Source organism: Miniopterus schreibersii (assembly GCF_964146895.1).
Source record: "Miniopterus schreibersii genome assembly, chromosome: 9".
NCBI classification, from domain to species: domain Eukaryota; kingdom Metazoa; phylum Chordata; class Mammalia; order Chiroptera; family Miniopteridae; genus Miniopterus; species Miniopterus schreibersii.
In genome coordinates this window covers 15,088,247-15,114,618 of record NC_138118.1, presented here as the reverse complement: position 1 = coordinate 15,114,618, position 26,372 = coordinate 15,088,247, and the positions used below count along the sequence as shown (strand labels likewise).

The window sequence follows — 26,372 nt, the reverse complement described above, 5'->3', positions numbered from 1 at the left end:
GCCTCATTGTATAACGTTTTTCTCCCCCTGCACTTTTCCTTTAGTCTATTGAAGCTGTGGATTTTGTTGATAGATTTTCTTATATAGACTCACCTCAATTTCTGAGATAAATTTTAATTGTTCAAGATTGAAGGACTGGGGACAACGAGGTTTGGGAAAAGATTTTTAGTTTCTTCTGTCTTTAAAAACCTTATCGTGACCCCACTTCCCTCTCCTTCTCTTTATAGCAAAATTCCTTGAAAGGTTTGTCTGTACTTACTATCTCCAATGTCCCTCCTCACATTTTTCTTGATCCTACATCAAACCACCTTACATTCCAGCACTTTACTAAAACTGTTCTTACAAATGTCACCTGCGTTGTATCTTCCAATGGTAATTTTAGATCAAGTCTTATTTAAACTATTAGCAGCACTTGTCATGGCTGTTCACCTCTCCTTGGTTTCCAGGGCACCAGGCTGTCAAATGCATATTTAAATCTCCCCTCTCTCCTAAAATCCTGACTCATATATCCACCTATTAATAGCCTTCACATCTTCACTTGGATGTCAAACAACATGTCCAAAATTGAGCTCCTAATATCCACCCAGTACAATATACACCAAACGTAGACTTCTTGCCTTCTGTCCTATCTCAGTAAATAGCAATTACGTTTTTCCCCAGTAGCCAAAAAACCTTGGCATCAACCTTCTCCCTTCCTCTCATATCCACATCTAACCCTTCAGCAAACCCTGCCACCTTTGCCATCCACTATCCCTGCTACGGTCATGGTTTAAGGCATCATTGTCCCTTGACTGGATTATTACAATAGCCTCTTAACTGGTCTCCTTTTCTTAACCTGGATCCTCTTTTCCATGTCAGTCTATCTCAACACAAAAGCCACAATGATGATGAAAGAACATGTCAGGTGCTGCTGCTCCACTGTTCAAATCCCCCAATGGTTTCCCATCTTACTCAGAGTAAAAGCCAAATTTCAGAAATGTTCTCCAAAGCCTTATAGAGTGGGGGCCTCCCCCAACTCCCTCTCTCCTTCACCTCTCTGATATTATCTCTTAATACGGTCCCTCTTGCTCAGCCTACTTCACTCAATGGCCTTCTCTCTGTTCCTCAACGTCTCAGTCTTTCCACTTGCGATTCCCTGTGCACGTTTGCCTTTCCCAGATATCTACCAGCTCACTCCTGGACCTCCTTCAGACTTTCTCCTAAGCCCTCTCTGTCATCTTATTTAAGATGGTGATTAGTCCTCCTCAGCCAATAATTTCTATATCCCTTCCCTGCTTTATCTTCTCATTATTACTTGTGGATGTAATATATTATATATTTTATGTATGTATTTCATGAGCTCCATGAAGTTAAGTATTATTGTGGGGTTTGTTTTTTACTGCTCTGTCCCCAACATCTGCAATAGCATTTGTCACACAGTAGTTGCACTTAATAAATAATTTTTAAAGAACTGTACGCTGGATAACTCTTGTGTGTCTCTCTGGGTCCGTTTTTCACTTGTTTCCACCTGTCTGTCCATGTCCTGCCCTCAGCCCTGGGAGGCTGAGCTGCTTGGTCTGCATCCTTTGTCTTCTGGCTTCTGGTTGAGTTTGGTAAACAGGCCCCCAGCAGGAGATGAGAAGGAGATTGAAGTAAGATTATTTATCTCAAATGAATGTTACAGCTTTCCTCTAAGTGGCCCTCTCTACATGACTTTGTTCTTCTGGGTCCTGGAAACTTCTCTTTTCCCTCCACTTTTTGGGTCTAGGTGAGATAACAGCACTAGAGTATTAGAACTATCCTTCGTGGTTTCCATACATGCTGTCTACACCTTCATAAACAACCCTCTTTGCCTTCTTGAACTATCTTAATTTGTGTGCACCCTGAGTGATGGAGAATGAATGAGTGAAATGCTCAGAATAAACCCGGAGTGTAAGAATGTGTCCCCTGTGGCTGCTCACCAAAGGCTCCTACTGTGGAGAAGGCTGAATTACCAGGTAGGTGATATGATCTATCCTATAGATGTGAACTGGTCTCTTTCCCTGCACTGCTGGTTTCACTGGCCCATGAACAAAGTGAAATAGTGACAGATTTGGAGTTTATGCACAAGTTCAATAACATGGATTTTTTTTTCCCTTCTCAGGTTATGAACCTGTGAACAGCGACCCCTGACCCCTCCCAGTCTGGTGAATGGTAGTGGATGAGTGAGTGATACCAAGTTCCTTCAGTCATGGGTAGGACTGTTTTTCCCCCCCTGGAATAAACGCTTGGATAAGAGTTTGTTTTCCTCCCTGCCCTTTCTCTTCCATGAGCATCATTTTTTAATTTAGTGTTGTTTCACGAATACAATATCTCATGCAACTTTGTTTTTGACCAAGAAATTCACTCTTTCATAAAAGAAATAGAGCAAAAGGGTGATTATGTCTATGGGACCCACTGGTTCTATCTCATATTACATCATCCAGAAGTCACTTGGTGGAAAGGCTTTTGAAGACTCAACTTTGGTGTCAGCTGGGAGGCAACACTTACAAGATGGGCTGCTAAATGGGGCAACCAGGGCTATCCATGGGCTGTTTCTTCCAAAGCCAGAATACACGGGGCAGGGTAAATGTTGAAGTAGGATACTTCTATCACTTGAAAAGTTTTTATGTCCCTCTCTACTGCTTTGTCTTTGCTTATTAAAGCTCCTAATGCCAAAGGAAGTAATGCTTCCACAAAGAGATCCACAGTGGTCCCACTGAATTAGAAGCTGAGACCACCTCCTGGCCATTTTGGGCTCCTCATGCCACTGGGAAAATAGATTTAAAAGGAGGTTACGGTATTGGTTGGTGTGCATTTAATCCTTGATAAGTTTGCTGCTGTACTAAGGGGGCAAAAGTGGAGAGAGGAGTATGGATAGAACACAGAGGTCTTAGGAAGGGGAGGAGATGAGTGTATGAGTTTAATGTAATTACCTTAGAGTAAAATCTCAAATAATAGGTATAAAATGAAAATTTTTCTTTAATGACTGCAATTAATCACTAGAGATGTTCAGTGATTCATCTATTCAAGCAGTCATTTTCAGTTCTTATGACTCCTTGATGTTCATTCCAAATTTTAAACCTTATATGTGGTTTTAAAGTCTCCCCTAAACCCCTTATTCACCCTAGTTTATAGTGGCTTAATGTGGAGGGAGGCAGGTTTTGTCCCTGATGATGGAGTAGGGAGGAGGGATAGCAAAGGTAGAAAGCTTCTGGGCTGCCCACAAAGACATTGTCTATGTCTCTTTTTGGCTCATTGTCTATGGGCACAGTGGGGACCAGGTGCTGTCCTAGCAAGACTAAAGTCCCCAATCTCATCCACCCTCTGCAACTAACTCTTGGGCCCACAGGCATTTGGCGGATTCACATGCTGTTCCTTCTAGTAACTGGTGAGGGAGTAGTCCTGGCCTCCTTTCTTCCTTGTTAGCCCTCACCATTCCACCTCTCCTCTATTTTCCCCTCCTGATCTCAAAGCACAGGGCAGATCCCTTGGTGGTGCTTTGGTTACAAAGAAATTTTCATGGAGTAACAACTGCTAGCCTCCCTTACAGGACATTGTAGGTATCCTCAAGGAAACCACTCTGTGAGGAAGTACTGTGTTAGAATGGGTCTTTCTCTTTTTGGTCAGGAGACAGTCTCCTAAATTAGTTGAAACCTGTCAGTCTCAGTTTCTAAGGAAAATAATGCAATTGCTCTTTTAAAACAAGGTCAAATCTCGAGAGGCATGCCCTGTTCCTTGATAAACCTGAGTTGGACTTTCTTGGCTCCTGTCTACTGACATCCAGCTCAGTGCCTCTCTATAGTGCTTGACCCTGTTGCTAAGCCTCTTGCTGTTTAGCTTTTAGAAGCATGGACAATTTGATATTTTCAACTGTACACCTCAGGGGAACAGGATCAACTTGGAAAACAATCTAGGAAGGTATTTTAGCATCTGGCTCTATTTTATGCCAAGACTTAAGGTGATGTGTTATGCTGGAAAAATGATTAAATCCAACCCAACATATTATTCTGCTAAAATCAGCAACTGACAGGTAACAGAAGGCCTTAATTTCTCTTTGCTCCCAAGTGATTCCACTGTGGGAGAGGCTGTTTATGCTCTGGCTGGGATGACTAATTCTATATCTTGTATACTAAGCATTTACAACTGGACACCTGGAACTGACTTCTCCACAATAATATGCTACACTGTAAATGAGACGGGATACCAACCCACAATATCTTTGGAATGGAACCTCAGTTGCCTGGCTGTCCATGATCTGGCTCAGTGTTTCCAGATATCCCCTTATTGGTGACTTTCTGATGTCTCTCTCTGAGCTCTTTAATGACCACCTGATCTCCTCAGCTAGCCCAGTTTAAAGAGTATCATCCCCATAAGTAAGAGCATGGCTAGGCATTTGTCACATGGGACCCATCCCCCAGGGCATTTACAAAGGTCAGAGGGTGACCAACTGCTAGCTAAGTCTATTCTGCTCTGATAGAAATTCCTTGATAAAGGTTCTATTACCATTATTATTCTCTTAGTCTTAATTTTGAGGATTTCCTATTACACTTGGGAATATTAATGGTGTAGAGTTTATTGGCATAACTTGTCTCTGTTAAAATTTTAAAGTTGAGTGCTAGCAAATGATTCTGGAAAAAGATATATGTGTATAAATTATATTCGTGTATGTACATATATGTGTGTGTACACACAAGCATACAGAGAGATATGAATAAAGAAAATGTGAAAAGTGAACAGTTGGAGAATCACTGTGAAAGGTATGTGGCAATTTTGTGTAGTCTAAAGTTATGATAAAATAAAAAGTTACAATATATGCAAGGTATGATTAAGAAACTTAAAAAAATACATCCCATAATATTAGCAGTGATTAGCACTAGAATGTGGGATTATGAGACAGTTTTATTCTCTCTTCCTGGTTTATCTATGTTTCCAAATACTCTACAGTGGAAATGCATTGCTCTTGCTCTGTAGTAAGGATAAAAGGGCATTAAATTTATAAACTGATCTTATTGGCCATGCTAATCCCACGACACTTATTGCTCTTCTTGGGGAATGTAACTTAGATATAGATATCATGTGTAGTCTCTTGTTTTGAGTGAATAGCAGATATTTTGTTCTGTCACCTAAAAACATTTAGAAAAATATTTTTCACATAAAAAAGAATTGGCATTCCCCTAGCCCTCCAAAATTATTGATATTTTGTAGAACATCTTCTGATATCCCTCCATATCCTCCCTCTACCTTTCCCTGCTCCTCTTCATTCTCAGAAGTCTGACCCAGTCAAAATACTTTTTTGTTCTCTGGCTTCCAGTTGGGTTTGGCCAGTGGTGAGCAAAGAAGGAAAAAATGTGGGAGGGGAGAGAATGAGATCTGAGTAATTTCTTCTTGAGGTCCTCCTGGCAGGCTTGCTACAAGCTGGCTTCATCTCTTAACTAGAGAACATTGCACCTGTCATCCTCTGCACAGGGCTCCCTCTTCGGGTCCTGGTAACCTGTTGCTAAGCTCCTTCAAGTCTAGGAATGGTAATCGCACCCCAAGTTACTAGCTGCAGGACATTGACATACCCCTTGCTTAATCTCTACTCATACCTTGGAAGATAGTGCCTTTATTTAAGCTCTCCTCTATTTACCCAGTTAGGGTCCCATCTGTTTCTTGCTGGGACCCTAAATGACATGGCTATGTCTGCTGCCTTGTGAATCTAAAGGAAAATTCATCAACTATGCCTGATAGCCTTCAGTGGAGGTCATTTTCCTACCACCTATCACTTTCACTCTCCCATATGTTCTCTTCAGAAAGATTGGCCACAGGCAACTCATAGAGATTGTTGCATGGGTCTTTAATTTGGCTCAGACATAATGTTTACCACCATTATTTGCTGCCATTGATACAGCTAGTGCTTTCCTTTAGGTCTCTGTCCACTCCAACCAGCAGTATTCTCTTCACTCGTGATGCTAAGCAGCCCACTCAGCATTCTTAACTATGGTTGCTTGAATTCTCCTGCCTTCTAACACTCTGTGGTGTGGCAAGACATTTTTCTTGGTGTTCCTTCTCCCTCAGAATTTTCTTGCAGGATTGTATCAATGATGTTTTTATTTAGAGCCCATTTAGAGGCATTTGCACATATCTGAGCTCCAGGGTCTCACTGCCCTTTCTGACGTCTGAGCATTAAATGTGTTTTGTGACTGGATTTTCCCCTGAAGGTGCCTTTTTCCAAGAAGGAGAATCAATGCCTTGTCAACTTATCTAGTTACAGGCATCTCATTCCAGTTTATTGACTTAGTCACCCATCAGACTTCTACCTTGAGGCCTCCTCAAGTGGGGAATCCAAGAAGCAGAAAGATTAAAGTCAGTACACAGGAAAAGTACTGTCATTCTGGACTTGGCCTCTATTACCCTGTCTGGCCTCTGTCCCTTGAGGCTTGCTTGTTAGGTAACGTGCCTCCTAGAGCTCTGGCAGATTGGGGAGTCTTTAAAAAAAAAAAAAAAAGTGGTCTCTGAACCTTTGGATGTGCATATTGCCACCATCAGTTCCTAATTACAGACCTGGAGAAAAAGCAACTTTTAGCTCTTGTTGAACTAAATTTGGTGTCCTGGGCAATATCAGGAAGGTTGACCTATCATTCCTTAGTCAATAAAGTGCCTTATGTCTCCACCAAAGTATAAAGATACCCTTTAATCCTAGACCTAAAACAGCTATAGTGAATCTCATAAGTATTCCAGGGAATATCACTGTGACATTGTCTATGACCCAAAACCCATTATGCTGATGGCTGTCTGAGAAAAATATTTTGTTTAGCATATAAATACTTGGGGAGATGGGAAGGTAAGTCTGTTTTCTAGGACTCCAGAACAAAACTACCTTTATAGCATAGGAACTATATCAGGATGGGCCAGGCTCTGAACACAGTCACAGTGGTCCTCACTAGGTCTGAATTCATGTTCAGGGCCTCCTGGGCAATAAGGCAAGATTGCCTGTTGCAAGGACATTAATATATAGCTAATGGTCAACATGTTGCCAAAATGGACCAGAGGACCCTGTTTGTCTCAGTCATTCCAGTTATAAAAGAGATAAAAATGTCCCACTCAGCCTTAAAAATGGTGCTGTGAAATTATGAGATATTAGCAATCCAAGGAAAAAGGTATATATGATTTGAAACTCAGAATACCTCAAAACTCTTGGTGGATGTTTCTCTTTAACTGGCCAATCTAGAAATCATGGAAGCAAATGCTCCACCATCATAGATTTTGTACTAGCAATTCAGTAATTAAGGGGCCATTATAATGTGGAGCAGACCTTACAGGGGATCTGAGTCTCCAACTGCTTCACAGATGAAATAGCCATGCTCTTAGCTAAAAATCATTTATTCTACTTCTGCACTAGATCCTACTCCCCTTGCCCCCCGCAAGGATCTCCCTCCTGCAAGTCTCCCCTATCTCTGTCTTGCATTAGCAACTTTTTACTCCCTCTTGGGTCATTTTCACTAGCATATAAACAGGCTGGTTTTTCCCTCTGTTTTTTTGTGTTTTTTTTAAAAAGCAATCACTTTCTAGACCCCATTTTTTTTTTTCCTATCAATTTCCATTCCAGTTTTTTGCTCCCATTTTCAGAAAAATGTCTCAAAATGTTCCTTATATTCATGGTCTCCAGGTTCTTCCCTAAATCCATTGCAATCTGACATTTACTCCTATCACTCCACTACGACTGCTCTTATCAAGGTCACCAATGACTGCTGAGTGGCCAAAGTCAATGGCTAGCTCCCCAGCCTTCATCCTACTTGACTCAGTACGAGCATCTGACAAAGTGGACCCCTCCCTTTTTAGATACTTTCCTTACTGGCCTTCTGGGACATCACGCTCTTCACTTTTTTCCTGCCTTACTTAGTCACCCCTTCTCAGTCTCCTTTCCTGGCTCCTCCTCAGCTTCCTCAGTTCTTTACGTTGGAGGCCCCAAGGATCACCAGCGTTTCAAACTACTCTTATTTCCCTTCATTCACTCTTGTTGGTCTGATTCAGACTTAGAGCTTTAAATAGGTTGTTAACCTTTTTATCTCTAGCCCAGAATTCTCTCCCAAACTCCAGACCTATTTCACTGCCTATTCAAGTTTTTCACTGGGATATCTGATATATATCTAAAACTCAACATGTCCAAGATTGAACACGTGATCTTTCCCTACAAACGTGCCTCCACTTATACCTTTCTTACCTCAATGAACGGCAACTCCATTCTCCCAGCTGCTCAGGCCAAAGAATTCTGAGTCGCTCTGACTCTCCTCATTCTCTCATCCCCCATAGCCAACCCTTCTCACCATCAGTCTGGTACAAGCCACCATCATCTCTTACCTAGATTAATAAAATCACCTCCTAACATAGCTCCTTGTTTAAACCCCTCAAATGTAGCAGTGAGGACTTCAGGACTTTTAAACATAAGGCGGAGCATATCATACTTCTCAAAATCCTCAGTCATTCTCCATTTTACCCAGATAAAAAGCCAATGGCATTACAATGGCCTATAAGGCCCATCTGATCGGTCATCCCTCCTTCCTTCATAATTGTGCTCCAGCCACGGTGGTCTCCTTTTTGTATCATCTGCTAGGGTTGTTTCTTTAGCTTTTCCCACTACCTGACATTCCCCATCCCCTCCCCCAAGATATCTCCCGGCTAACTTCCTCACTTCCTTCCAGTCTTTCTTCATGTCTTATTTGCACACTGAAGCCTATCCAGATCACCCTATTTATTACCTCAATCTAACCCATACTCCCACCCAGCATTCTTGATCCCACTTAGCCTGCTCTACTTTCAATTCAGTCCTAACATACTATATAATTTACTTATTATTTTCTATGTCCCTTCTGCTGGAACATAAAATCATAAAGGTAGGGATCTTTGTTATTCGTTTATGTATCCCGAGTGCCAATAACAGTGTCTGACATGTTGTAAGTGCTCAATATATGTTTGTTGAAATCTATGTCCTGGCCCATGAAACCTGGTTCTTATAGGTAAAAGCCAGGAGGACACATGGCCCTGGAAGGAAAGACTCTAGCACCGCCTCCGGGCTGCGAGGGGCGCTTCAGTCCAATCCATTGCTGACCCCTGCTGGAACCCATTGACCAAGTTGCTGTTTCTCCCTTGACTGAATTGGGGGACCTTGAACTCCTTGGGGACTAGCGGGGTGATAGAATGCTGCTGATACCCTCTCTGCCATCTTCTCGTGCCCGCTTGGAGCAGTAATAACTGTAATCTTTCCTTTCCCTTGGGCTTTTCCTGATTCTAGGGGTCTGCAAAGGCTCCCTTTTGTTTTAATTTTATCTGATAAGTGTGTTTTCTTGCAAGGACCCAATTAGTTGGGGGGGGGAGGGTGGTGGCTTCTCTTAGTCCTGCCTTCAGACTAATAACTTGATCTTTAACCAGACTAAAAATTGGCATGAGGGAGATATGTTTTGAAAAATATTAATGTGATTTCCCCCTTTATTTTCCTCCCTGTGACTATTCCCTTCTAACCAGAGGCACCCATTTGCCTCAGAGCACACCACGATTGTTGTAGCAGGAATGCAAAGGTCAATAATGGTCTACTTCAGCTTTTGAAATCTTGAAATAAATAACAGTCTTGAAAGCTTCGTTGGGTAAAAGCAGCTCTAAATTCCAAACCCTCCTAAATATTAGAGCAAAGTGTGTAGCCTGGAGAAAAAGTTTTACTATAATTAATAGGCAGGGCAAACTTGGAGGTGATATGGGGAAGCTGCCATCTACGGAGGAAGGAAGTGAGTGTTTTATCAGTTGGAAAAGCCAAGGATAGCAGCAAAGTTGGAGGAGTAGACACTAGACCTACCTGGTGCTTAGATCCCCGAGAAGGAACACATCAACCTCCTCATTCCTTGGGCCTGACCCAGAATGGGTAAAATGGACACAACATCAGGAACCCCAGATAAGTTGAGGTAGAATCTGGAACTTCTGGGCAGATCCTTCACTTCCACACCATGTTCAGCGTGGTACTGGCGCAACGTGGTGCCATTCAAAAAGTAATTCTGGAATGGTTGAGAGGTGCCTAGGTAGATGGACCTGTGTCTGCACCCAGTTCCCTGTGACTTTGGTGTGGTATGGAGGGGAGCAGAAAGCTGTTCGTACCTTGGTAAGAGGGGATAGATATGTTGAGGGAACCCAAGGTCCAGAATAGGTTGCATTTGGGGTGAGAAAGTCTCATTCAGCAAAGACCTCACAATGAGAGGCTACGTTAGGACCCCAGGCTCCAGGGGTGAGCATGAGAAAGGCAAGCTAAAGAACCAGACAGGACCTGCTGCATCTCATTGGTTGTAAGCACTAGGTGCAGAGAGATCCCCAGAACAGCTGCACTCCGTGGAAAATGAGTGAGGACCCAGAGAACAGCACAGCACACAGCCCTGAGATGGCTTCCCTTTCTGCCATCACGGGGATATGTAAGCTCTTGGATTCAGAAACCATGGTGGGAAGGAGGGAGAGATCCTTGGAAGGAGGAAGTCCTGGGAGAGAGTTGACAAATTTAAAATTTTCCCGTCATTAACAGGAGGGGGAGCTTGTTCATAAGATGCAATTAGCTACAGGTGATACAGGATGCTACCATCCTGTATATGTTCATATATTTTTTTTACTGTTTTTCTTTTCTTCTCCAGTAAACTAGAATATTTTGAAAGGGAACTAGTATTCTGGGTCAAGCTCTTGATCATCAAGAGCTATTGTTGAAAAAAGAGAGGTAAAGAGTATGCTGAAGGAGGAAAAAGAAGGGCTTGGAGGAAGGAAAAAAGATCTTCCTGGGGGAATTTAGATGAGCTAGGTTCCTGTGTGATTTAACCTTTGTTGGCACCCCCACCTCCTGCAATGAGCTTAGAAAATCAGCCTCTGAATTCCTAGTGAGGGATGGGGGAAGGAAGCCCAGCCTGAGTCCAGGGATAGGCGCTAGACTTCCTGAGCTCACACCCCAACACAGGGTGAGGCAAAAGTAGGCTTACAGTTGTTTGTATGGAAAATAATACAATAATTAATAAATAGTAGTGCAAGAATAAACGCTGTGCCTCAGAACCTCGCAACCTACTTTTGCCCCACCCTGTAATATGGGCAAAACGGTTCTTGATAACTTCATATTCTTTGTGTACTATAATGTTTTCTCCATACAAAATAATCTGTTTGTCTCACTAATGTTTTTTACTTTGAATTTTATTTCAACTCTGAGGTTGACCTTGTCACACCTGCTTGGTTTTATTAACATTCGCCTGGTATATCATTTCCTACCCTATTACCTGCTTTTGTTTTTTAACCAATAGTATTTCCTCCCCTTAAAAATATTTTTAAATAAATTTTTTAACTTATGCCAGTAATAAATGAAGATATACATGAAAACAATATATATGTATAAAGGTCCACTATCTCTCAATCCTGGTTTTCTTCAAATTGCCTGTAACAATCACTTGACCACTGTTTGTTATCCTTACCTCTTAAATTTTTGGTTCTCTATATATTCTGGATATTAACTTTAAGCCTGTTAAATGTTTTTTTCAGAGCATAGCTTGATATTTAATTTTATGTTTTCAGATGTAAAACATTTTATAATTTTGATGCAGTCAAATCTGTCTTTTCCATGTTTAAATTTTTATTTTAAAAATATTTGTATCCTAAACAAGAATGTCTTCCTTAGCCAATGATAATAGCTTTTCCAGATTTTTTTGACTAACACTTTTTATAGCTTAAAAATGTTTAGGTCTTTACTACCTGGAATTTATTTTTTCTGAAAGATTTGAGATAGAAATGATGTGTTTTATTTTGTTGTTTTGTTTTCTCACGAAAGCCACTTGTCTCAATAGCACTTTTTTTCTAGTCTGCCTTTTCCCCACTGATGTAAAGTGCTGTCTCTCTTACATGTCAAATTCTGTATTCACAGGTCTGTTTCTCAGTTCTTTATTCAATTCCACTTACCTATTTGTCTCTCTCTGCACTATGCTAGACTGTTTTCATGATAGTAACTTTGTAATATTTTTGCTATCTGGTAAAGCAATTCTCCCTTCCTCCCTCTCCTACTGCTCAACCGCCCCCCCCATGATCTTCTCTAATATTTGAAAAAGTTTCATGAAAAAAATTTGGGAGATTTGCACTGGAAAATTTAGGGAGTTTTCATTTCATTAAATACATAAATTTGAGAAAAGAATGGACATCTTAATAGTATTGAGTTTTATCACCCATAGACACATTAGTATCTCCACTTAGTCTTATTTTCCTTTATGTCATTCAGTCAAAGTTTTTTAGTCTTGTCTATAAAGGTTGTTTGCTATTCATTGCTACTCTACATTGACTCACTTAGTCTATTACAATTTCTGATTGATGACTGCAGCTATATAAGAAAGTAATTGATTTCCTCATTTCTTTGGATAATGTAGTGAATTACATTGACAGATTCTATTATTGAATTACTCTTGCATTCCTGAGATACACTTCACATGATCATGATGGGTTATTCTTCTCATTTGCTGCTGAATTAAAGTGTCTAGTGTTTTAGTTGGTGTTTTTACACCCATCTTTATAGATAAAAGTGCTATATATTTTTTTTCCCTTGTCTTTTGTTTGTCTTGTTTTGGTATTAAGGTTAACTGAACTATATAAGATACAATGTTAACTTTTATATGATTTGATACAACTTATAAAAGATGAATGTTATCTGTTTCTTGAAGGTTTAGAGAACTTGCCTATACAACCGCCTAGGCCTAGTGCCTTTTTTGGGAATAGATCTTTGACTACCATTTCAGTTCAGATTTTCTACATCTTCTTAGACCACTTTGACATTTTATATTTTCCTATAAAATTTTTCATATCTTTTTCAACTCTATTGATATGAAGTTGTTTGTATTATCCTCTTATATTTTCAAGAACTGCTCAAGTGTTAAGATTTTATTTCCTTTTTTATTCCCGATAACTTTTTTGTGTGCCTTCTCTTACTTTTCTTAATCATATTTGTCAAAATCTATTTTTATTAGGCTTTTTAAAAGTTTTGGCTAATTCTACTCCCTTTTTTTTTCCTGCTTCACTAATTTCTGCTTTTATCTATGGCAGTGTTTTTTTAACCTTTTTTCATTATCACCCCCCTTTAGGAGCCTTTTTAGACCCCCCCCCCCCCCAGCTAATCACTACCTCCCTCCTTCCAAAATCTTAAACCACACGTATAAGTGTCTATCTCTTTATGTAGTATGGTCTTTCGGAAGGCCACAGTCATTGTGATATCTTTTTTTTTTAATTATTAAAAACCAATTTTCACCCCCTTGGCAATATCTTCCCTATTGAAAATGCATGGTCCATGGTAATACCTCTTTCAGCTTTCTTTCAGTTTGTTTTCCTTTCCTTATGGGGTTGAAAACTTAGTTCATTCACTTCCCTTTTTTTAAATAAAAAATTTAAGGCTATAAACTGCACTTCCTTCCCCAGCGCCATTTGCGTGTATCACAGAAGTTTTGCTATGTAGCGCTTTTGGTTTTCATTCAGTTATAAATTTCTGTAATTGCCTCTTTAACTGAATTGTGTAGAGATTTGCTTTTACATTACCCAACATGTAGATTTTGGGTTCTGTTTTTGTTGTATTTTTATGTAGCTCCCTGCCTGGAGTTTGTTGAGACTATCTTTCTATTTTACCATATGGTCAACAGGAACGCCTGCAGTCTTTCAATATTAAGTTTCATGTTTACTATAGGCTTTTGGTGGGTACTATTTATCAATTTAAGAAATTATTTTTTGTTTCTAGTTTGCTAAGGTGTTTTTAAATTAAATCACAATTTGGCATTGAGTTTTAACAAATACAGATGGTCCCCGACTTACAATGGTTCTACTTATGAATTTTTTACTTTATATTGGTACAAAAGTGATACACATTAAATAGAAACTGTACTTTGAATTTTGAATTTTGATCTTTCTCAGGGCTAGTGATATGCAGTTTGATACTCTCTCCTGCTGCTGGGCAGTGGCAGTGAGCCATAGCTCCCCATCAGCCATGTGATCATGAAGGTAAACAACCAATACTCTACATGCCAGCATTTTTTGGATATTAAGTTTTGTGTTTTTGCATCCCATGCCTACAAAATGACCATCTGTGTCTCCTGCTTCCAGTGAGAAAAAGAAGAGGAAGACAATTACTCTTGAAATTAAACTCAGCATAATTGCCCAGCATGAAGATGGCAAGCCATAATTACATAAATTACATCAGATATTCAACACTTTATTATAAAATAGGATGTGTTAGATGATTTTGCCTAACTGTAAGCTAATTTAAGTGTTCCTAGAAAATTTAAGTTAGGCTGGGCTAAGCTATGATGTTAAGTAGGTTGGGTGTATTAAAGTATTTTCAACTTATAGTATTTTCAAGTTACAATGGATTTACTGGGATGTAACCTCATTGTTAGTAGAGGAGCATGTGTACTTATTTTGGAACCAGTTGAGGTGATCATACTTTCTTCCTAATTTCTATTCTTTTGATTAATTACTCTGATATATTTCACGTCTCATCTACCTTATGCTTTCCCTTAGAGACCTAACTCTGTACATTCTCCAAGCCATATTGGTATTCCCATTTACAATGGTTATATCACTGAGACTAAGATAAAACGTTGGAAGAACGTCTACATTTTCTGTAACCTTCTAGTTTACCTATCTCAGTGATGAAGGATGATTTCCCACTGTGTTCTATGCAGATTTGGGTAGGTACCTCTCAGTATTTCCTTGGATCTGAGGTCCCTGGTGAAAATGGGCATTCATTTTCTATATGAAAGTTTGCTCCCATTTTCCTGCTCTATCTCTTTGGGTTTCAATCACCTCCTCTAATTTTGTAATGGCAAAACTACCATCCTCTTTTATAATCCCATCTTTAAGATTGGTTGGTTCTTGGTCTTTCTTATTTTCCCATTTGGTATTGTCAATTCTGTTCTTTAAGAACACAGCCTTTCTTCTTAAGAAATCCTTTTCTTCCTCCAGCTTAACTGGCCTATCTTCCTTTATTCATTTTTTACCTTCCCACTGCTTCTGTTTTGACTTCAAAATCTAAATATATATTTGGAACAAATATGGCTTCTACTTGATTACCTAAATAGACCTGATTCCAGGGAGAGAAGAAACCAGGCATAACCCTTTTTAATACTCTTCTTAGCTTTGGGGATTATAATAGTATTGCTTCTCTCTACCCCAAACCCTGATGTAACAAATATTTGCATCCCTCCTTTCCTATTTAGGATTAAAATCCACCACTCTTCTGTAGTTGACCACACAGCTTGAGTCCCTGAAGGTGTTATATAGTCAACATATCTGGGACCAACTTGGCACACAGAAGGTGACTCTGGATACCCCATGTGAATTAAAGAACTTGCCCCTCCTATAGGTCTCTTGTTGGCCTTATAAAAGGATGCAATTCAAACAAAGACAAAAGAGAACCAATTGGGTGCGATTGATCTAATGCCCCCTGCTCATCCTCAGCACAATATAAGGGATAGAGTCTCACAAACTTGTGAAGTACATGTGAAACTTGTGTCATTGCACCTTAAAAGTCCCTGTTTACAGGAACTGAGAATAAAGGAAGTACATATTTTTTCATTCAGTAGCACCTTTCCCTTTGTAGCAAGCCTGTCTCGACTAAATCATATGAACCAAGATCAGCCAGAGTAGCCTATGTAGCCTACTTTTGCAAAGTCCTATGTCTAGTACCTCTAAAAAATAGTGACTTGGCTGTACACACTAGCTACCATAAGCTGCTATAACTTGGAAAAGCCAAAGAACTAAAAGGCTCAAGATCACTAAAGCCCTGTACCCTGGTATACCAGATGTCAATCTTATCTTGGTCTCCTAATTCTAGTCAGAGTGCCTGTTTCCTCAAGATTTAACAGACAATGTGTATTTGCATGTGTTGGGGCTTAAGAGAGAAAATTCATCACATTCCTTTCCCCTCTAGGTCCTCAATCAACTGAGTAGTAAGTAGAGGAAACAGACAGATGAGTATCAACATGTCAGTATTTTGTTGATGAATCTGTACCTATGAACAAAACTGGGCTTTCTAATACCATCTCTCCACTGCCTCTCCCACCCTTCCCAATTCCTGGTATTGGGATTAGCCACCCAAAGGAGAATATACAAAGGAAACACTTACCTGGAGAGCTGCAAAGGGGCATAGTTGCTCCAAAAGTGGAGACAGAGAGAGCTGTTCTTCACACCTGCCTCTGGAAGGCAGGCCTGGGCCTCAGCAGGTGCATATAAAAGCTGGATCTGAGTGGAATGCATACACATTATAGGCAAAGGGGTGCAAAAGAGAGAAGAGAGTTGAAAAAGAGAGAGAGAGAGAGAGAGAGAGAGAGAGAGAGTGTGTGTGTGTGTGTGTGTGTACAATGACTCTCTTTCCTATGTCTCCATCAGAGAACACAATCTTCCTTTGGGAGAAATGAATAAGAGGTAGAGACAGAGGTCAAAACTGATATTCCAATATGGTTCTCTACTTGGAGAAGAAAAGGGAAATAGGGACAAATGACAGATCCTTGTCCCCATGGGTGGGGGAAAGGCCTGTACTTTTCACCTCTTCCCAACAATGGTAGGGGATCCAATTCTCTCACACCCTGGGTATGACCTGGAATTCATTCCCAGCTTTCAACCCAGATGTCAGGAAGAGTGTTATTAATAGATTCTGTTACTAGGTCATTCCTACATTAGAACTCAGGATGACAGGGGTAGGGTAATGGGCCAGAGGTTCAGGCTGACCCCAACCAATCCCCAGATACATTCACTCACTGAGTTCCATCTGATTAACAAAAAGAACCAATAGAAGCACCACTAAAACTAGGAAACCCATTCCAGGTCATTTCACTAATAACTGCTCCTCAAGAACTGTTTGGCCACTGGAGTGAAAAGGGAAGCAGCAGTACCCAAGACTAAGAAAGACCGGCCTATGAATCTTGCCTCCATTATGTGGCTACTCTAGTGTTCTGGGTATTTTCTTCTCCACCACTGCAAGTCCTAGGAGGAGTCACTGAAAGACATGCCGCATTTAGACAAGATTGGGCGCGTTCAGGATGGTATGGCCAAAGACAGACATGCCGCATTTTGATTGTGAGAAGCCATCCCCAGACAAAAGCCCCCAAGGTAGAACACCCCAAAAAAGGACACTACTTGGGAGCTTGAGAATGAAAAGTTATTTATCAAAGGGTGGTTAGAAAAACCAAACTTTTTGAGCCCGATTCCAGAACAGTCAGTGGCAGTCTCTCTCCTGTTAGCGTCATTGGTCCACCTACCAAATGGCAGATCTTCTACTGAAAGGGAAAATCATAGTCCTCAAGGGGTCCCAGAGTGCCCTTCCTATCCAGTTCCAGCTGAGGAGACAAACGGAGCAAAGAGAGAACTCTTCCCACCACCAAAACCCACCTCCACAATTGGGAGCCTCCTCTTCCCATATGTAACTCAAGAAGATCCACCTGCCCTGCTTAGTCCACATCAGAAAACAATGAACCTCTTCAGGATCACAAGCCATAGCCTTTGGGTCCTTTTTAAGGACACGACCCTCACTTAGCATAGGAGCACTTAGTACAATCCCAACATCAGGTTCGTATCACTCACTCACTCGAGGAAGCTGGAATGCCCAGAACCAGAAGAGAATAGAATTGGCACTGAAAATTAATCTGCCAGGTCAACAGATAAAATCTCTCCCAAGATGCCAAAGAGTCATTCCCACTTTAAGTCCACATGATGTGGAAGGAGGGAATGGACTCAACCTGCTAAGAAAAGGGCTTTCAGGTTAAACACAACACAAGCGAAGGATTCAGCAGGGACCAAACATTTGAAGGAACGTAGAAGTGATCGAGAATAGGGAGGGCGGGCAACTGGTGGCAGGTGTCCTTTGACTAAGGGCTCAGAGTGAAAGCAGATAGGATAACCAAGCGTGAAAGAGTCACTTAGAAAGCGAGGTACCTAACTTCTAGCTATGGCTTTGCCAGCAATTTAGCACGTGACTTTGAGCTTATCTAGGTTTCAGTGTCTTCATCTCCAAAATAGCGGAAAGCAGTTTGTTAACTAGATGCCTGTTATAGTCCTTCGAGATTATGGCATCCTCCACAAGTATGATTGATGAACTATTACAAGATTTTCAGGAGGGGGCCAAGGAGAACCTTACCAGAGCAGGAAATGCCTTTCAGCCCCCCATCTCTAATGGAAGGGTCACATGAATACACATTCACACATACATAAGCAAAGTGGCCGACAATTTCATCATAGCAGCAGAGATACATATAGAAACAAATAAATACTGTTGATGCTCAAGTCCTGCACTAGGGAAGAGGGGTCCTGAGGGTGTAACTTGGAGGGATTCCAAGGGCAGGGGAAAAGGGTCCTTTTATTTGATAATAGCTTTCACCTGGCTCTTCCTTCCCCCATATCCAGGACAGCCAGCTCTTTGGAAAAAGTCACTCTCACCTTCCCCTCCTCAAACCACCAACTCACCTGTTGCTGAAACAAAAATGCACAGATCCCAAAAGAAATAATCCTCTAGTTAGCCATTAAGAAATGAACAGAATCTACCACACCTGAGATTACTTGGAGTGGGCAGCTGGAACCACATGCCCTATTTCCCTGAATGTTGTTTTGGACCTATCTCACCCAAAGTCATTTGGGTTCACCCTCTGAGTGAAGGGGGAACTAACCTGGACCACCCCTTTGTTTCTGTTTTTTTTTATGGTTGTTTCCAAATTTTTAAACCAATCGCACTGTGAGACCTAGCCAAGAAGTTACCCTCCCCACGTAGGAATCCAAATGGGAAGAAAGGCTACCACACAAGTGCAGGGTTCCAAACCAAGCAACAGGACCTGCAAAGCAGATTCACACCATTCCCCAGACACCAAGAAGCATCCCCCAGCCAAACATCCACATGGACTCTTACATGGTCTCTCCTAGCAGAGGTAGCTGGGGCAACTGGGGAATGGAGGACTTCAACCTCCCATCAACCTGGGATCCCTATTTAAAAGATACTAAAAAATAAATTAGTAAACATTGCTGTTTACAGAAATAGAAATCATTTCTGTTTCCAAAGGCCTCTCACCATCCCAGTCCTGGACATTTCCAAGACTGCCACCCCTGATACACTCTTCAAGGTCCGCCCTGGTGGGTGGGTAAGACACCAGAGTCCTTTGAGACTGGGAGCTCCTCAGGCACCTGAGAATTCCAGTTTCACATCTCTGCTTCCAGGGAAGGGAGAATCTCCAGGACTCTGGAGAGTACCGGGGGTTCATCCCTTCTCACCAGTTCCTGGGGGTTGTCTTGAGGCAACCCTCCCCCTGCTATTTTCAGGCCCCCAGTCCCTCCCCAGGATCCAACATACCAGCCTGGACCCACCCTCAGAGCGGAAGAACCAGTCTGTGCCTTGGTAGAACAACACTGGGAAAGAGGGATGGGCAGAAAGAAAGCAGGGACAACGGCCTGGGGGGGGGGGGTCGTCCTTGGGAGGACGACTAGCAGCAATGACTGTCAGACAAGCTGGTGGTAAGGCTGGGCGCCTGGCCGGGGACGGAGCTGGAGCTGTCCACCAGGCTGGCGGGTTGCACGTGGACTCGGGGTGTGCGACGGCGCCCCCGGTACTCGATCATGTCGGGATGATAGGCTGGGTGGCGGCGGGCATGCTTGGTCAAGTGGTCGCTCCGGGAGAACTGCTTGGGGCAGAGGGGGCAGGAGAAGCGCTTCTCGCCAGTGTGCGTCCTGTAGTGGCGGGCCAGCTCGTCGGAGCGCGTGAACTTCTTGTCGCAGTCGAGCCAGTCGCAGGAGAAGGGGCGCTCCCCCGTGTGGGTACGCTGGTGGGACTTCAGATGAGACGACTTGTAATAGGCTTTGTTGCAGCCCGGGAAGGGGCAGCGGTGGCGCTTGGCGGCGGGCGTAACCGGCCTCCGCCGGGGGCCCGGACCCGTGGCGGGGGCGGGGCCCACGCCAGGGGCCCCGCCGGGGACCGCGCCCATGTCCCCAGGCTCTCCGGAGACGGCTGGCGCTTCGGGGACCTCGAGCGCGCCGGAGGAGTGCGCGGGCCAGGAGACTTCGGCCGCGCTGGAGGCCAGGGCCGGCTCTAAGCCCTGGGTCGGCCCGGAGCACGGGGCGAGGCCGGAGGAGCCGGACGAGGCGCGCGGAGCTTCCCCCGAGTTCCCCCCGAAGCCCTCCTCAGCGCTGCCGCGCAAATCAGCCAAGACGCTTGCAGCCAGCAGGTGGGGCGCGGCGCCGCCCGCGCCGGGGCTGGGGGCGGGGACCTGGGGAAGCAGGGGGACCGACGCGGGTCCCGGTGGCCCCGCACCCGGCAGAGCGGACTCCGGCGGCGCCGCCGCACCCACCTCCGAGCCTGCGGCTTCTCCCGCGCCCTCGGGGTCCTGCGGGCGGCGGTGAACCACGGCGCCCGCGGACATGGACACCAAGCACTCGGCAGCGAAGTAGTCCAGACACGCCACGGCGGCTGACATGCTGGCACCGCCGGGCCGCCGGCGAGCGCGGTCTGAGCGCTGCCGGCCGCGAGCGAGCGAGTTCTCCGGAGCGTCCGTCCCGCAGCCTCGGAGCGAGAAGCAGGAGGCCCGGTGCGCCGCGCGCCGCTCGCCGCTCGCCGCTCTCCGCTCGCCGCCGCTGCTGCCGCCCGCGCGGAGCCCGCCCCGCTTGACGCGCCCCTGACGCACCGGAGCCGGCGGGGGCGGCGGGACCCGCCCTGGTCCCCAGGACACCCCCTCGGAGCGCGGGGCCCGCCGGCCTAAGTCCTTTTTAACAGCCTAAGAAATTATCTTGTCTTCGCGTTCTTGCCTCTGCTGGCGAGCCAGGTAATTTTAATAAAGAGAAAACTCTCCGATCGTAACTTCTGGGCAGCCTGCCGGCTTCGCCCCCCCTCGCCCGCTGGTCCTCCGCCAGCTGGGTGTCCGGCGGAGTCCGAGAAAGTTTTTTTTATTTTTTTAAGGAAAAAAATGCTAATACCTGACCTGTCTTTCGATTCATGATGACGATCGTTCGTCAGGCGGGCTGGGGTTGCATTTCAGTTCTGTCCACCGCTGTCAGACCAAATTTAAAATCTCCTTCAGGCTGCATCCAAAAAGTTTTCTCATTTAACAGTTCCGCCGCTAAGCCCGGGTCGGTACCAATTCCCTAAATAGATCCACTACGTAGCCATTAATTAATCGCGTTTCGAATCAGAAACATTTTTAACCCTGAAAACGCAAAGAAGCCTCTCATGGTTGAAATTGAAACTTAAAATCCTGGGAGTAACGATTTAACTATTCAGCCAACGAAAGGAAAATGCGTGTTTAAACTGCATTAACCTGTCACAGGCGTACGGACAGATTTGCACGCTGAAATATAAATTATAGACCGGTAGCGAGATAAACACATTAAAATGGACTCCCACAATTTTACTAATAGAAAGTCACGTTTCTGCTCAGGCAGCGTCTTTTATTTTTCTTTGGACAAAAATTAAAATTAAGGAAAGGCAGCAAGTGATAGGGAATTAGTGGCTCAGATGGTGTTTTGTGATTGTGGAGGTTTTTCTTTTTAATGTAATCAGATACAGGTTATGTGTGTTTTTATATTTATTCACTGCTCTCATTTTTTTTTTTTTCTCCCTTCCTCTGATATTTAAAAATTGAAAACACACAGAAAAGCAAACAGGATGATTTCTAAAAATGGTCATGGCAGGGATTTTTAATGTACACAGGCTTTACTGATATATTGAATTATGTGCATTTTGTTTGTAATTCTTCTGTGCTTTTTCTTTTGAAAATTAAACTGCAGATACATCAAGAATAGCATACCTTTATGCATTTACTTCCTAGAATAATCAAATGTGAAATATTTGTCATACTTGCTTCAGGTTTTTTATTTATATTAAAGGTGACAGAGTTGAATGTCACTTCATTTCCCTCCCCAGACCCATTCACCTTTCTCCCTCCTTACTTCCCTAGGAAATCAGTATTTTAACGTGTGTATTCTTCCAGCATTTGTTATTATACTTTTATTACCTAATTACCTGTATATATTTATTTGTAAATCTATATCTTTGCTTATGTATTTTAAATTTTCTTTATAAATGGTACAGTAGTGTATACATCATTTTGCAACTTACTTTTCTCCCTCAGTATGATTTTGAGAACTATCCATATTGATACCTGTAGAATCTATTCATTTCAGTAGTTTTATAATATTGTCAGCTTTTTTATTTTTGTGGAGATTTCATTCTAAAACAGGTAATTATTGTAAGGTTGCTTGCCTTAAAATTTTAGACAGTTAACTCTCAATCTACACATATTAAAATTCTCTCAGAGGGAGAATTCTTTGCTAGCTGTTTTTCTTTTAATTTTATTATTTAGAAAAAAGGCATGATATTTAAAAAGGCAGAGAAAAATATCACAAGCACTCATTTACCTATCTCATAAAATTGGTAAATGTTAACATTCTGCAATATCTGTTTCAGGTCTGTTTTTTAATTGAACTATCTAACATTTCTGATAAAATTGAAATCTCTTTGTACTCCTCTCCAAAACCATTCTCCGCCTTTTTCTCCAAAGGCAAACACTATCATGAATTTGATATGTAACTTTACAGTCTAGGTGTTATACTTGTACAGCATATTAACCCATAAAAGCACAGAACATTGCTTTGCTTGATTTTTTAAAAACGTACACATGTGCTGTTAGGCTGTACCTCTTCTGTGACTTTTTTTTCCTTCATGGTATGTTTCTGTTCTCTCTCTCCATGGTGATAAATACACATCCAATTTATTTTAATTGCTGTATTGTTAATCCATGCATATGAATGTGCCATGTTCATTCATTCCCCTATTGATAAATATTTAAGCTGCTGCCAATATTTTGGTATCATGGGCAGTGCTAGTATGAACATATGTGTGTATATGTCCCATGCACATAGGTAAGGATTTTTCTGTGGGGAACCTAGATGGGGAATTGCTAGCCTGCATACACATTTTCAGTTTTATTAAGAGACTGCCATGGTTTTCTAATTTACACACCCATCAGGAGTGTGTATGCAAGTTGTTTCCCCTCACATGACCTTCAATACTTTCTAGATTCAGACTTTTCTTATTTCTGACAATTTGATTTTTTAAAGGCCCAGTATTTCATTGTTTTATTTGAATTTCCCTCACTGCTAGTGCAGTTGAGCATTTTATTGGCTATTAAGGTTTCTGAGTCTGTGATTTGTTTTTTCACAGTCACCCATTTTTCCAATGGGCTGTAAATATTTTCATCTTTTTTCCTCCTGATTTGTAGGAGCCCATGCATATAAATATTGTATTGTCTCGGTCTGTGACTCCTCTTTTAAATGCTTTTGATGTCTTTTGTACTATAGAAAATTTAAAATATAATCATATTCATTGATCGCTTTCTTTATGGTTTGTGTCATTTGTGTGTCTTACTAAAGGACTCTCTCCATACCTGATGCCATGAAGAGAGCCTCCTATTTTATTTTATTTTTTTTTTCCTCCATCATGTTGTAAAGTTTTGCTTTCTACACTTGTAAAGTGATCCCTCTGGGACTTATTTTTTTCAAAGGTGTAAAGTAGGAATTTAATTTTACTCCTCCCTCCCCCACGTGGAAAACCTATTGTTCTGCCCCGATTTACTGAACAGTCTTCCCCCCATTAATGTGTAGTGCCACGTGACTGTAAATTAAATTCCCACGAATTCATCGACATGTTCCTACTTTGTCGTCCACTGACCAAATCAATTCTCTGAGCCAGTACCACACTGTTTTAATTACTGTGGCTTTATAACAGGTCTTCATGTCTGGAAGGCCATTTTCCCCCTTTGTTCATTAAAAAAATTGTACTGGCTATTTTTGGACTTCTAGTCTCCCACACTGACTTTAGCATCAGCGTGTCAACTTCCACTGGAAAAACTTTTTTGGCATTTTGTTGAGTTAAACTTACAGGTTAAATTTTGGGAGACGTGACATCTTTATAAAATGGAATCACCCGGTACATTAATATTATTCTGATTTCTTCATGTCCTTCAGTAACACTTTATGATTTGTTCATGAAACTCGTGTACCTTTTTGTTAGACTGACTCCTAGGTACCTTACAGCTTTTGTTACTGTTATAAGTTGGATTCCTTTTAAACTTTTTAATTGGTTGTTGCCGCTGTTTGGAAATTTGTTGGTTTGGGAATAATCTTGTTTTAGCAAACATGCTGAATCTCCTTAGGAAATAGTTTATTTACAGATTCTCTTGTATTTTCATGTAGCTAATCATACTATCTGTAAATAACACTCTTGATACTTTTCCCCTTTCTAATCGCAATGGATGGGCTGGGACGTCCAATATAACATCAAATATTAAGGGTGAGAGCAAGTATTATTTTCCTCTTTCTAGCTCATTGAGAATGTTTCTAATGTGTTATCATTATTTATACTTGTGAGTTTTTGGTAGAAACCTTTATCAGGTTAAGGATTTCCCTTCTATCCCAGTTGAGTCTAAAGTAGGAATATTTTTAAATCATGAAATGAATATTGAACTTATTAACTGTCTTTTCCTAAAACTATGGAGATGATTACAGGTTTTTGTCTTTGATATGCTAATGTAACGGGTCACTTTGATTTTTTTCTAATGTGGACGTATCCTAGGATTCTGAGATAAACCTTGTTTTGCTGTATGTACTTTTATTTTTAATACACTGCTTCATGCAGTTTGGAATGCTTTCTGTTTTTAGCATCTATGTTCCTAATGATACTGGTTTATAATTTTCTTTTCTTGCACTGCTTTTGTCCCTGTTTAGTATCAAGGTTATTGTTGTTATGTGCCATTGAGTCAACTTCGACTCTGGCGATCCTGTGAATGAGTGGTGTCCACAATGGCCCGTCCTCACCGGCCCTGCTCGGCTCCTGTAGACTCACGCTTATGGCTTCTTTTATGGAATCAATCCATTTCGTATTTGGTCCTGTCCTGGTCCCTTCTCTTTTCCCAGCATTGGTGTCTTTCCCAAAGAACCTGCGCCTGATATACCTGAAGTAGGACAGCTTCAGTTTTGTCACTTTGCCTCCAGCGATGTTTCAGGTTTAGGACCCATTTGTTTATCTTTCTGGCAGTCCAGAGCATCTTTAGAGCTCCCCTCCAACACCCTATTGCAAATGAACCAATTTTTTTCTTACCAGCTTTCTTGACTCTCCAACTTTCTCATCCATGAATAGTAATTGGAAATACAAGGGTGTGGATGATCTTAGCCTTGGTCTCTAATGACACATCTTTGATCTTTCCTAATTCTTGCATTGCTGCCCTTCTGGGCCTCAGCCTTCTCTTGATTTCTTGGTTGCAGTCACCATTTGAGTTGACGGCTGAACCAGAGTAAGCAAAATCTTTAACAATTTCAGTGTCTTTGTTTCATGATTATTGTCTTCTTGATGTTCAAGTGGAGTCCTGCTTTGGCACTTTTTTCTCTTGCTTTCATCAGAAATTGTTTCAAATCATTGCTATTTTCTACCAGTAAGATGGTGTCATTTGCATATATTCAGTTATCAATATTTCTTCCACCAATTTTTACTCCTCCTTTCTCTGAGTCTAGCCCAGTTTTTTGTATGATATGCTACCCTCATAAAATGCATTTGGAAATTTCCCTTTTTCTATTTTCTATAACAGTTTATATGGAATAGGTATTTTTTGTTTCTTAATGCTGGTAAATCTCATATGTGAAATCATCATATTTTGAAAATCCAGTTCAGTTTCTCTCATGGTTATTCATTTATTTGGGTTTTGTATTTATTTTGGGGTCAATTTTGGTAATTTACATTTTTCTTTATAAATTAAATGTTACAATTAAGCCTTTAAAATTTTGGTATATGGTACATAGCATTCTGTTGTTATTTAGAAATTCTGTGCAGCATCTATAGTTATATCCTACTTTTCATTCTTTATATTTTATGTGTGTGGATTCTCTATTTTGCCTTTTTTGTTTTAACAGAGGTCTGTCTATAGTCTTTTCAAACAGCCAGCTTTTGTAGAGCATATCCATTTCTTTTAAAATATATATGTTTAATTTCTGTATTTATTTTTATTAATGTGTTGAGCTGAACATTTATTCATTTTTTTAAAAAGCTTTTCAAGTTAAATACTTAACACATTAACTTCTGATCTTTCTTGTTTTCTAAAATGTACTGTAGGGCTATAAGTTTATTTTGAAGAGAGATTTCCTTTGTTTATCTATATCCCACAAGTTTTCAAAATAGTGCATTTGTTATCATCCAGCTCTAAATCCTTCATAATTCCACTGTGATTTCTAAAACACTAAATTTTCAGACTGGTGTTTTTTTTCTGGATGATAGGATCCTTCCTATCAACAGTGCAGAAAAGATAATATTTACCTTTGTGTAGATAATTACCTAAGGGAAGCTC

The 26,372-nt window shown here is 41.5% G+C and overlaps 1 protein-coding gene across 1 annotated transcript; it reads right to left on the bottom strand.

The window, feature by feature from the left end:
* Nucleotides 1–19,472: 19,472 nt before the first annotated feature.
* KLF14 (KLF transcription factor 14) lies at nucleotides 19,473–20,640 on the bottom strand (the record flags this gene model as incomplete). Its single annotated transcript, XM_081147385.1, has 1 exon — nucleotides 19,473–20,640. The coding sequence occupies exon 1, from the start codon at nucleotides 20,457–20,459 to the stop codon at nucleotides 19,473–19,475; it is 987 nt and encodes a 328-aa protein (XP_081003511.1). The 5' UTR covers nucleotides 20,460–20,640.
* Between the last annotated feature and the right edge of the window lie 5,732 nt (nucleotides 20,641–26,372).